This window comes from Populus alba, chromosome 4 (assembly GCF_005239225.2).
Source record: "Populus alba chromosome 4, ASM523922v2, whole genome shotgun sequence".
In the NCBI taxonomy this organism is placed as follows: Eukaryota; Viridiplantae; Streptophyta; class Magnoliopsida; order Malpighiales; family Salicaceae; genus Populus; species Populus alba.
Genome location: NC_133287.1, coordinates 9507671 through 9520308, shown reverse-complemented (window position 1 = coordinate 9520308; position 12638 = coordinate 9507671). Strand labels below are relative to the sequence as shown.

Below are 12638 nucleotides of genomic sequence, written 5' to 3'. Positions count from 1 at the left end.
CACTTGTGGGGCGATGAGAAAGTTGCCAATAATGCATCTAAAGATGCCAATAAAGATGCAAGCAAGAAGTGTAAATTGAAAAGGCTATCCAAGCAAGATGAAGATATTTTATAGAATAAAATAAGATATGGATGTAATTGTTTGTATTAAATTTATTTATTTAAATAAATAAAAGATAAATTTATACTTTAAAAAAGCCATGATTTAAAATATAAATACAAATAAAATTGACTGAATAAACCTAAGCTATAAAAAATATTACGCAAGGCCAAACACATTAGCAATATAATTTAACAATGAATAATAAACCTTATTTTTATTAAAACAAATTATAGATGAATTAAAATAATACCTTGTAAAATGAAAAATAGAAATAAAACAAAACTAAAAAAAAATTATATTAAAAAAAAACATGTAAAAATCATGACCTAAAACAAAGTCATGCAAGAAAAAAGACTAGGATGAAATGAAAACCAAACTTATGAAAAGAAAAAGCTTAAAAAAGAAATGAAAATCACAATGATAAAACCAAATAAAAAAAAAATATATAAAAGTAAGACAAAACCAAGATAATCACGTGTCGAGCACATTCAAGCAGCTTTAAGCATTAAAACATTTAGTAAAAATAAAAAAATATCAAAACGCCCCTATAACCCTAATAATTACGCAAAATACCTATATAAAACTATAAAAATACCCCCAAATAGGCTTATGTTTTGTCTCTTCCAAAGTGAAAGATGTAATTGTATTGTACATTAAAATTCAAAAACTCCAAAACACTCTTATCCAACAACATAATATATTTTTTTTACTCTAGAGACAAATACATATTTTTACTGTTAAGAAGCTTAAGTAAAGTTAAGAAAGTCCTTGATCAACACTTTTATATTTTATTGATTTTAAGGATAAAAAAATATTTTTGCTATGTGAAAAATAATAATTAAAAAGACATTATCACCCTCACCTAAAAGACTTATTTTTTTAGACCAAAAGGCATATATGTGATTTTACTGTAGCTCAAGATACATTTTACTGTGAAATTGAGCTATAATAAAACACTTATGTCATTTAGTTTTTTAGGTAATAATACAACAATCAAAATATGCAAAGCTAAAACATTATATAAGGTTTTTCTTTTCTGTTTTTTTCTTTTTCTCCTAGCAAAATAGTGATGTGTTTTCACTTGAGTAATTTATATAGTTGGAATATGGAGCTATTGATTGAATTAACTATATAGAAAATATTTGATGTAGGTGGAAGGTACAATAAAAAATAACAAGCATAAAAAAGCATAGTAATGACGGGAATAAGGAGTAAAAGACAAAGAACTCGAAATCTTATTTTATTTATGAAATAATAATTTGATAAGTTCTTCACTATAATAAGTTTACAAATCTTTATATAAGCTCGAAAGCAACATTAACAATGTAAAAAAAAAAAAATTAGAATCCTAAAATAAAAAAGAAATATAACAAAAAATCTAAAAATAATATAAGATCAAGGAAAAAATAAAAAAACTGAATCAATATCACATTTGGAGCCTAATTTATTGTATATTTCATGGTTTGGTTGGTTATAGTTAGTTAAGCTTTTCTAAAACTCAACCTGAAAAATCATTTCAAAAACATTAAACTGAATTAAGAGGTCAGATGAAAAGTTATAATCTTGTATTATTAGTATGCTAGTTTGGCATCACCAAATTTTTTTTTTAAAAACCTAACCATATTCTATTAATCCATAAAAATATTTACCAAGTTGTTTATATAATCTATTTGTGATATATATTCATCTAATTATGAAAAATCTCCATGTAATTACTTGGACTTTCAATTTCTGTTTTCCTACCTACTCATTTTTCAGTAATTGGAAATAATAAAAAGAGCATGTCTATACGAAAACTAGCCCATTGGGCTGGATAATGACCTTCAAATTTTACACAAATTTCTTCATAGCATTAATTTGCGATTCTATTTGACCTCTCTAACCAATGAAGCAAGAACAGGAGTCAAACTCAAAAACTTAAATAAAAAAATGAAAACCTCAAAACTTGTCAAAAATTCCTTATTCTACCGATGTGTTTGTCAAAAATTTGATTTCATCTTGGAGTTAAAAAATTATTTGATTAGCATCCTTTATTGTTCAGTATTATTCAATTTTATCATATTAATAACTTTTGTTAGATCTTACCGAGGTTATGTGATTTTTTTCCAAGTTACAAAAGTTATATAAAGAATGAAAACAAGATTTTATAGGATAGCAATTGAACAAAAATTATTACACGTGGAATACAATTGAATAATCATAAAAGATATCGATTACTGTTAAAAATAATATAATTTATATTTTATAATATTATTTAACAGTTTAAACTATTAAGTTAATATTGATTTTTTTAATATAGTATTCAGATTCTTAATGACCAAATGATTACGAGTTTGAATCTCATCATCTTTATTTATTTAATAAAAATCAAGCATAAAATAATATGGACTTAAGTTATTGAATTGAGATAGTTCTTTAACAGTTATATTTTATAATTTAATTTAGTTGCTTTTACACTTATTTTTTGTGTTTTTAAAAATTATAATTTACATCCTAAATTTTGTTATGTCCATAACAATTTGTAATTTAAATCATCCTATAATGTAGTTGATTTTACACTCGTTAAAAATATAAACTATAATTTTTTTAAAAAAATAGAAAATAAATATAAAGAACAACTAAACCATAGGATGATGAGGTTAATTTTCCTAAGACATTATCACTGGTGTGAGCTAATTTGTCACTGTTTTTTTTTTTTTTCTTTTTTCTATTTTTTTCATTTTACAGCGTGACCACTTGGAGTCGTTTTCTCTTCCCTTCTGTCGGCTTATCAGCAGGAGTGCCTGCTCTTCTTTGGTGTAAGGTATCTTTGCCATCAATAGGCGACTGAGTGCTTCTCAATAGCGACATATCATGGAAAGTGAAAGCTCAGAGAAATATTCAACTTCTGCAGAAAATTTTAAGGACTCTTCTTTGTTGCAATAACATAATGTTTGATGGGTTGAGGTTTTTTGGTTTCTTGTGTCATATTTTGTAAGGAGAGAGTCCAAATTAGCATCATGGCCAAGGCCTATAAACTAAGTTAATAAAAATAATTCATCTCTAAGTTAGAATTTGATGGATGTAATTTTATATTATTGTTAATTTTAAAATTCATAAACATTAGTTAAAATAAATATAAATTGATCCAAGCGGCAACATTAATAATAATAAAAAATAGCCCATATTATATTATTAGTAAAAAGTACAATAATTGTTTTTTGTTTAACATGGTGTCTGAGTTAATTTACGCTCATCTCAACTAATTCTACAAACTATAAAATTAATTACCATATGAATTTTCAATAATTTAAAATTTATAAAAGTGAAACTAATAATCTGAAATTAAAATTAAAAAGTAAAAGTACAATATTATTTGATGAGAATGTGTTCTTGGGTACGCCCCCACAAGGTCACTAAAAAGATTTTGACCTTTAGAAATGATTTTTGGCACATGGTAGATGGTCCCTGTTGTAGATGGCCGTCCCACTGACTTTCCCTGCCTCGAGCAGCGTTTTAAACATGTTACCCACAACGCCGGCCACTTCCACACAGCCAAGGTTATTCAAAATCTTCATGATTGACCACAACCTACGTTGTAGTTTTATGCCCAAGAGTGGATGCGGCTCCTTGAAAATATATCATGGTTTTAAAATATTTTTTATTTAAAAATAAATTAAAATAATTTTTTATTTTATAAAAAATTATTTTTAACATTATAATATCATGATTTAAAAACATCAAAAAAAAAATTTAATAAAATAAAATATAAAATTTTAATTTTTTTAAAATATAAAAACAAACAGGATAAAACAACTAATAATCCTATCCAAAAAAGAATAAGGGAGGATTTGAGCATGTAAGAGTTTGATGGGAACATTACTAAGTTAAGCTTTGAGGACATGAAGAATGAGGCCTTGGTTATGAAGTTATGCATGGTATTAGGGCGGTGTTGCCCGGGTCTTAGGATTGTTTTAAGTTATGATGTGTTTAATGCGAGTTTTCTCGTGAGGTTAAAAGAAAAGGAGTTTATGCTCCAATCTTATATTAGAAATGAAAGAGGAAGAAGATCTCAGGCACATAAGAGCTTGAGTGGAGCACTACTAATAACTTAAAACTTAAACTTTTGGATTATGGAAAGAGAAAATGCAGCTATTAAGTTATGTTCGGTAATAGAATAATAATTGTTTTTTAAAATATATTTTTTAAAAAATATATAAAATAATATTTTTTTTATTTTTTAAATTTTTATTGTTTACATCAATATATTAAAACGATTCTGAAAAATATCAAAAAAATTAATTTGAAACAAAGAAAATAATAAAAAAAAATTAATTTTTTTTTTAAAAAATTTGAAATGCAAAAACAAATGAATTCTAATTTATACAAGGACAATTTCGTGTCTACATCGGGGTGTTTTAAAATGATATTGAAGCCACCTTTACCTTAGCTACATGTACGCTTGGAGGCGATACTAACAAGCGTCTAAGTTAGTGTTAGTGATTGTGGTATCAACTACTTTTCAAAATGTGTTTTACTTGAACAATACATCAAAATAATATTTTTTTAAAAAAATATTTTTAAAATTGCACATATCAAAACAATATGAAATCATTTAAAAAATAATTTAGAGCAAAAAAAAATTCAAAAATTTTCAAAATTATTTTTTAACCATAAAAACAAACACGCTTTTTAGAAGAGGAGTTTGTGATGCCCCAGATCCCATATTCGAAAATGAATGAGATTTGTTACACCATGGGTTTGTGTTATTTTTTTTATTGGTAAAAACGTTTAGGTATCGCATGCGTGTTTTCAAGAATGGAAAAAAAAAATCCAATAACCCGAGTTATGGTCCTGGCCAACCAAATCATTTGAATAAGACCAAAAAAAGCAATAATAACAAAGTGACAAAAAAAAGGAAAAAAAAAAACATTTATCAAGAAAACCACCAGTTGTAAAGCATGAATAATAAAGAATAGAAAAATATTCTTCAAACTTTACATGGTATCAGAGCATTTTGTCTCTACATAAGTTCTTCATTCTCTATATACATTTTTCATCCTCAGATCTTCTTCATTTTGTTGCATATCTTCTTCTTGTATCCATGTCCAATACCACACCTCAAGAAGTTTCTCCTTTAACATCTTCGTCAATTCCTAATGTATCATCTCCATATTTTCTTTACTCTACTAATCACCCAAGTTCCATCTTGGTTTTCATTCTTTTTAATGGTGACAATTACCCTATTGGAAGCGAGCCATGAAAATGGCATTGAACGCTAAAAACAAACTGAGTTTTGTTAATGGTTCTCTCTTTAAACCATTCATAACAGAAATTCAAATGTGAGAGCACTGCAGTGACATGGTTTTATCATGGATTCTCAACTCCATTGATAAATCCATTGTTAATAGTTTGATTTATCATGACTGTCCTCATAATGTATGGCTTGATCTTGAAGATCGTTTCTTTCAAAGCAACAATCCCAAGATTTTTAAATTAAAGTGTGACATTGCTACCCTCATCCAAGGTTCTATGACCATTCCCGCATATTTCACTACACTCAAGGGTTACTGGGATGAACTTACAATGCTCACTCTTGCACCAAAATGCACTTGTGGTGTCTTAAAAGAATTAATTCACATGTAAGATATTGAACGAGTTTTTTAGTTCTTGATGGGATTACATGATTCTTATGCTCCAATTCGTAGCCAGATTTTGGCTATGGATTCTATAACTCCTGTCACCAAAGTATATTCAATTCTGCATCAAGAAGAGAAACAATGTCTCCTACATATCTCCAGTATTTCAACAGAATCTGCTGCCATGATATCTCCTCGCCTTCTTACACATCATTCTAATAATAAGGGAAGAGGATGTGGTCGTCAAAAATGCGACTACTGTAATTGTGATGGTCACTTAAAATCCAATTGTTACAAGCTACATGGTTACCCTAAGAGCAAACCTCAATATCGTGAAGCAACTAATGGACATGCTTGCTCATCCATGGCAGTGAATAATGCCATTAGTTTTTCAACATCTTCTAAGATTAATATTCCTAGCTCACCAGTGACCAATGCTTTCGCCTTTTAGATCTTCCATCACTAGTGAATAATTTGGTTTTGAACACTAATTCTGCCAACTTTGCTGGTAACCTTGCTTCTTGCAATTCTGCTTCTTTTTCTGATCATAAATGGATTATTGATTCAGGTGCCTCATATCATATAACTTCAAATTTATCATCCCTTAATAATGTTCAATCCCTGCATCAACCATGTCCCATTAAACTTCCAAATGGTGATGTTGTTTCTATAACTCATACTGGCACATTACATATTTCACCCGATATCTTCATTTTCAATGTTCCATATGTGCCTTCTTTTCAATTTAATTTACTATCTATTAGCAAACTCACCACAACTCTCAATTGTGTTTCCATATTTTTTTCTACCTTTTGCGTTTTTTAGGACTTATCAACGAGGAAGCTGATTGGAACAGGTGAAGTACGTGATGGACTTTATCACTACAAGCCTTTCTTTGCCTCTGCCTTCCATTCTCAAAACATCCCTGATTCCATCATTTGGCATCAGCGACTTGGCCATCCATTTACTTCATGTATTCTAAAAACTTTACATGTTTCTAATCAACATTTGGCTTGTGATATATGTGCTAGAACAAAATAAACTCGTTTACCTTTTTCTTTGAATACAAATAAAAGCATATTTTGTTTCAATCGAATTTATTGTGATATATGGGGTGGTTATCCTGCTACATCACATTCAGGAGCCCATTATTTTTTAACCATCATGGATGATTTCTCATGCATAATATAGGTTTATCTTATGCACATGAAATCTAATACTTTTACTTGTCTTACAAAATTTTTTGCGAGTGTTAAAACTCAGTTTAATTGCATTATTTGCCATATGCGCATTGATAATGGTCAAGAATTTCTATCCAATAAACTCCAAACTTTTTTTCATGATCATGTCATTCTTCACGATCACACGTGTGTGGATACACCTCAACAAAATGGTGTTGTCGAATGGAAACATCGCCATCTACTTAATGTGGCTCGATGTTTATGTTTTCAAGTTAATCTTCCCATCTTATTTTAGGGAGAATGTATTCTCACAACCACTTATTTAATTAATCGAACTCATTTTTTTAGCCGAAACATAAGTCTCGCTATGAGCTCCTCTTCAAAAAACCACCATCATATACACACTTACGAGTGTTTGGTTGCTTATGTTATACCCAAACCCTTCATCAACATCGAGATAAATTTTCTCCCCATGCTTCACGTTGTGTTTTCTTAGGTTATCCTGCCAACCATAAAGCTTATCGTGTCTATGATGTAGAAAATCACAAGCTTTTCATCTCCCGTGATGTTACTTTTGAAGAGCATAATTTTCCTTACCACCTCATACCTCTAACTCCTACAACTACTCTAGTCCTTCCGTTTCCAATTCCTGATATTCCCTCCTCATCCAGTTTACCAACATCATCACCTTCCTCTTCCATACTTCCTCCCTCACCACTCACATCACTATCTCCTCCCTTACCACCTCAAAATCCCATTTCACGACCAAAATGAGCTGTTACACGTCCACCTTACCTCAATTATTACATTTGCTCTTCCCTTTGAAAGGCCTTTACTACTTTTTCTATTTTACGATCTTCCTCAGTTACTACTCATTGTCTCTCTTCCTTTTTATCTTATCATCATTTTTCTAACCATCATCTTAACAATTGTTTAGGCTTTATTCTTGGATCATGATTTCATTACCCTGTATTATATATACCACTAGTTGTAAAGCATGAATAATATAGAATAGAACAGTATTCTTCAAACTTTACATAAAGAGTTTTTTATTTAAAAAAAATATCAAAATAATATTTTTTTTTATTTTTAAAAAATTAATTTTAAAATTAGCACATTAAAATAATCTAAAAACATAAAAAAATATATTAATTTAAAATAAAAAAAATTTAATTTTTTTAAAAATACTTTTGAAATAAATTACAAGTTTAAACATATATTTACCTTGAGTCTGCACTAGTAGGAGCAAATGAGAGACCTTTTTCTATTCAAAAGATTAATTTGATCGAATTTTTTATTAATAAATATTATTTTTTTGAATATTTTTGAATAGATAATTAATATGAGATAAATCTATTTACATCTTCTTTAAAATATGTATATTTTAAATCATTTTAAATAAATATAAGGGTACTTACAAAAGAAAATTGTAACAAAAATGACCTAATATTCCAAATTAAAATGAAATGTTGCTCGATGGACCGTTTGGTAGTGCGGTAGGAAAGTATTTTTTAAAAAATTTTGAATTTTTTTTTATTTTGAAATTAATATTTTTTATGTTTTTAAATTATTTTAATATGCTAATCTTAAAAATAATTTTTAAAAAATAAAAAAAATTATTAATATATTTTTTTAAATAAAAAATATTTTAAAAAAGAACATGAATCACATTCCCACGTACAAGAATGAATGGCTGACACTTTCGAATGTAAAATGTTGTTTAAGTTTCTCAAAATCTTGGCAGTTCCCGTTCAGAACCTCTCCGACCAAACACCGAATCACGTTTGCAACGTGAAGAAAGCTGAATTTCTTTTTCTGCATAGAAATTGACGCACTCCGCTGACCGTTGACTTTTGCCCTCGCAGGTGCACCGTCTTTCCGCACAGGCAAAAATAGCCCACATGGTCATAACTCATAAGCATTCACTTTCCTATATAAACAGGCCCACCCCACACCGTTTTCTCACAAAAATTCCATCACTTTCCCTGTACCCAAACAAAGAAAAAACATAACCTCACAGTCACCAAGAACCAAGATCAATGGCGGCTTATTCAAGCTCTGCTTTGAGATCCATCTCTTCTGTGAAAGCATCTGCAGCAAGATCACACACCTGTGGCTTTGTGTCCACCAAACCATCACTCTTGTCTTTCAAGCTGGCCCAAAACCCATGTCTCCTCACAAAAACTACAACCCTTGGCAACTTCTCTGGGACGAAGAGATCCTTCTCTTGCAAAAGCCAAGCTGCCTCGACTGAGGATTCAAGACCCAGTAAGTGTGATCTTTGATGTTTCTCTGTTTTTTATCTTATATATAAAAAAAAATCCAGTAATTTAATGATCGCACCCTTTTGGGGTTTCGTGATTTTGCCTGTTGCAGCCAAAGTTCAAGAGCTGAGTGTCTATGAGATCAATGAGAGAGACCGTGGAAGCCCTGCATATCTTCGTTTGAGCCAGAAATCTGTTAATTCTCTTGGCGATCTTGTTCCTTTTAGCAACAAAGTAAGTCATCTCCATGATCTGAGTTTCCCTTGATGATCTTGCTTTTATTTGGGGCTGCTGACTTGCCACTTGTTCTCTTTTGAAATATCTTTTCCTGCAAAATGGCGAAAAATTCCTGGAGATTTTCTCGACCTTCATCTTTTGTCTTCCATTTTTTTCTTCGATCACTTCAATTTCTCAATGATCAATGCAAGTTCCTTGGTTTCAAAATAATGGGTAGTTTTTAATGGATTGAAATAATATTTTTTTTAAAATATATCTATATATTAAAATGATTTATAAAATAAAAAGAATACTCGAAGGAAAAAAACCAAAATTTTCGAAAATTTTAATTTAAACGCTATATACCAAAACCGACACTAAATGGCCGTTGCAAAACAAGATAAAAAAACATTATTTATTTTTGAAATTAAAAAAAATATTAAAATCTGTTCTTGGAAATCTATGCTTTGATATATATATATTTTAATGATTTAGAAAATAAAAAAGAATTGATAGCTACCTTCTTATCTGGGGTGAGGAATAAATTTAATAAAAAAGACATCATTATAACGTGGGACTTATATAAAATGCACTTTCAGACAAGAGAGTAACATGATAACAATAGATTCCTTGACCACGTTGTGATTTTAAATAAATAAATAAAATATTTAATTTTTTGTGATCTTAAAACATAAAATACAGAAGAATAATATGTTTATTCTGTCCTCTTCGGTTTTTTTTTAATCTTAAGACAATAATTAAACATTATATTTTGTTTTTTGTAAAAATTGATGGTGGCTATGGGCTGTTTCCCATTATTACAGCTTTACACCGGAGACCTACAGAAACGGGTAGGAATAACAGCTGGACTATGCGTGCTGATCCAAAACAAACCGGAAAAGAAAGGTGACAGGTATGAGGCGGTCTACAGCTTCTACTTTGGCGACTACGGTCACATTGCGGTGCAGGGATCTTATTTGACCTACGAGGACACGTATCTCGCTGTGACTGGAGGGTCAGGTATTTTTGAAGGGGTGTATGGTCAGGTTAAGCTACAGCAGCTTGTGTTCCCTTTCAAGCTGTTCTACACCTTTTATTTGAAGGGTCTCAAGGGGGACTTGCCTGAGGAGCTGCTTGGGAAGGCTGTCGAGCCTAGCCCCGCTGTCGAGCCGAGCCCCGCGGCTAAGGCTTGTGAGCCACACGCTGTCATCGCTAATTATACTAACTAATGATGTATTGGCCGTGGCTAATAAATTGACTTGGTTTGCTTGCTACTTTGCTACGAAGCCGTGTCGTTTCACTTTTCTTTTTAAATTTTGTTTTTAAGCTTCTCAGCTTTTATTTCTAATTTAATTTGAATGAAAATGAGAATGATGTAATATAACTAAATATATAAAAAAATATCTCACAGAAATATATTTGAAAAAATAAAGAAATATTATAAATGTATAACTAGGTGCGTAGGATGTAGGATGGATGACGCAACTCGTATGGGCGACATGTCAACCATAGTCTTCTCTCAAGTAAAGTGTCGGTTTTTTAGCATGTTGTGGATTTCGGCAAAACCTTTATGTATAATCAGTGGGGGGGTGGGGTTCATAAAGTTTTCACTCATGCATCTAATCATATCCTTATCAATTACTTAGAAAATTGTATTAAGGAACCAAAATCTAATACCAAGTACTTTTGTTTTTTTGTATTAACATGGTGTTCGGCCAGCTTGCGTATACTTTATAGGTCCTGAAATTAATGATAACTTTACAAGTCCTGAAATTAACGATAATGGCCACGAAAAAACTCCAATTCATGATCATTAGAAAGTAAATTCAAAATCTGACCAGTTAAGTTATCCCTCAGAATTTATACTAAATACTTTTTTTTTTTATATAACTCAAGTTTTATTTTTAAAAAAATTAAAAATAATATTATTTTAATAAAAAAACAAGTTTTTTACTCAATCAAATATAAAATAACCTACAAAATAAAACTCAATTTTTATATGTTGCAATTGAGGGTGGAATGCCGACTATTTTTTTTTATCCCTAATTAATAACCAACCTCCATCCAAATTATTAAATGGTATTTTTTATACTTCAAAATAAACTCTTAAATTATTTAAGTTGTGTATTAGTTATTGTTTAAACAATAACTAATTGTAATGAGGTAATTTGGTTTTTTATAATATATTATCCATTAAAGAGTGACTTTGTTTTTATGTTTTACATGGCCATTTTTAGGGGCACTTAACAGCTACTCACTGGAGTCATGTCTTATTGAATGATAACAAAATCTTCTAGTTTTTTTAATGTAAAGGGGTTGAAGAACAGAGAATTAGAAAAACAAGTTCTTTTTATTGAAGAGGCTTCTCCTTCGAAGTCTACCCTCCTAAGGTTCTGCCTTACAATATTATACACAGCCTTTATTTATACTATTTTTGAGGCTTTTGCTTAAATCATGCATTACATAAGAAAGTACTGGAGCACACGTAATAATACACCCTTATGATACAAACAACAAGCTAGTACAATACTAATATCAACCGACAATAGGTTCATGATCTGGAGAGAGATTCTGATATAATAGGTTGTCTTGATCACGAATACTTGGACTTGTAAGGCTAACACATACTCATCGTCGGCAAGCATTTCCATCTCATGTGGTTCCAAAAGTTATGGTATGCCCAAAATTATCTACTTGAGTTTTTTGTTTTTGTATTGCATTTACAAGTCATGGAGATTAGCAGAATATTGAGAGTCATACAAGTCATAGTCAATTTCTTCATCAGGATCTGTTCCTTTGAGCCATACTTCATCAGGAGTAATGTTGTTCTTAAGACACTATTTTTTGCAAGGTCCCGAGTTCTGGGAGGTTATCTAAGGGGTTTTCATATAGGGAGTATGAACGAGTTTTATATATGGTTGCCTGTGGAAAACTCATAACTAAAGTGTTTGTAAAAGCTTTAAAGGGCCTATGGAATGTGAAAATAGAGAACAAATGGGCAAAAGCCTGTTTAACAGACTTATTACAACACAGGCTGCGATGTACTTCAATCCAACAGGTTTATGGATGGGGGAATTTGGATTTCTCCTGTTGGAGAAGAGAGATCCATTATGTGGGGTTGTGAAACCAAGTGAGGAACTTGAGGGTGTAGTACTAAGAATTTGCTGGCCAAGAAGTTCAGAGAAATCGTGAGAGAAAGAAATCAGTGGGAAACTCAATAGCAATATGGTATAGGTGACAGAAATACCATAAGAAAA

At 30.4% G+C, this 12638-nt stretch overlaps 1 protein-coding gene across 1 annotated transcript; it reads left to right on the top strand.

Annotated features, from left to right (window-relative positions):
• The first annotated feature begins 8688 nt into the window (after nt 1–8688).
• Nucleotides 8689–10663, top strand: LOC118056003 (allene oxide cyclase, chloroplastic). Its single transcript, XM_035068076.2, has 3 exons — nt 8689–9169; nt 9278–9399; nt 10206–10663. The coding sequence occupies exons 1-3, from the start codon at nt 8941–8943 to the stop codon at nt 10608–10610; spliced, it is 756 nt and encodes a 251-aa protein (XP_034923967.1). The 5' UTR covers nt 8689–8940; the 3' UTR covers nt 10611–10663.
• The last annotated feature ends 1975 nt before the right edge of the window (nt 10664–12638 follow it).

Bases quoted from the DNA above. Each gene is read 5' to 3' on its own strand.
- LOC118056003 (XM_035068076.2), top strand. From the start codon at position 8,941: ATGGCGGCTTATTCAAGCTCTGCTTTGAGATCCATCTCTTCTGTGAAA. The intron at 9,170-9,277 runs GTAAGTGTGATC...TGCCTGTTGCAG, and splicing joins GACTGAGGATTCAAGACCCA to CCAAAGTTCAAGAGCTGAGT. The intron at 9,400-10,205 runs GTAAGTCATCTC...CCATTATTACAG, and splicing joins TTGTTCCTTTTAGCAACAAA to CTTTACACCGGAGACCTACA.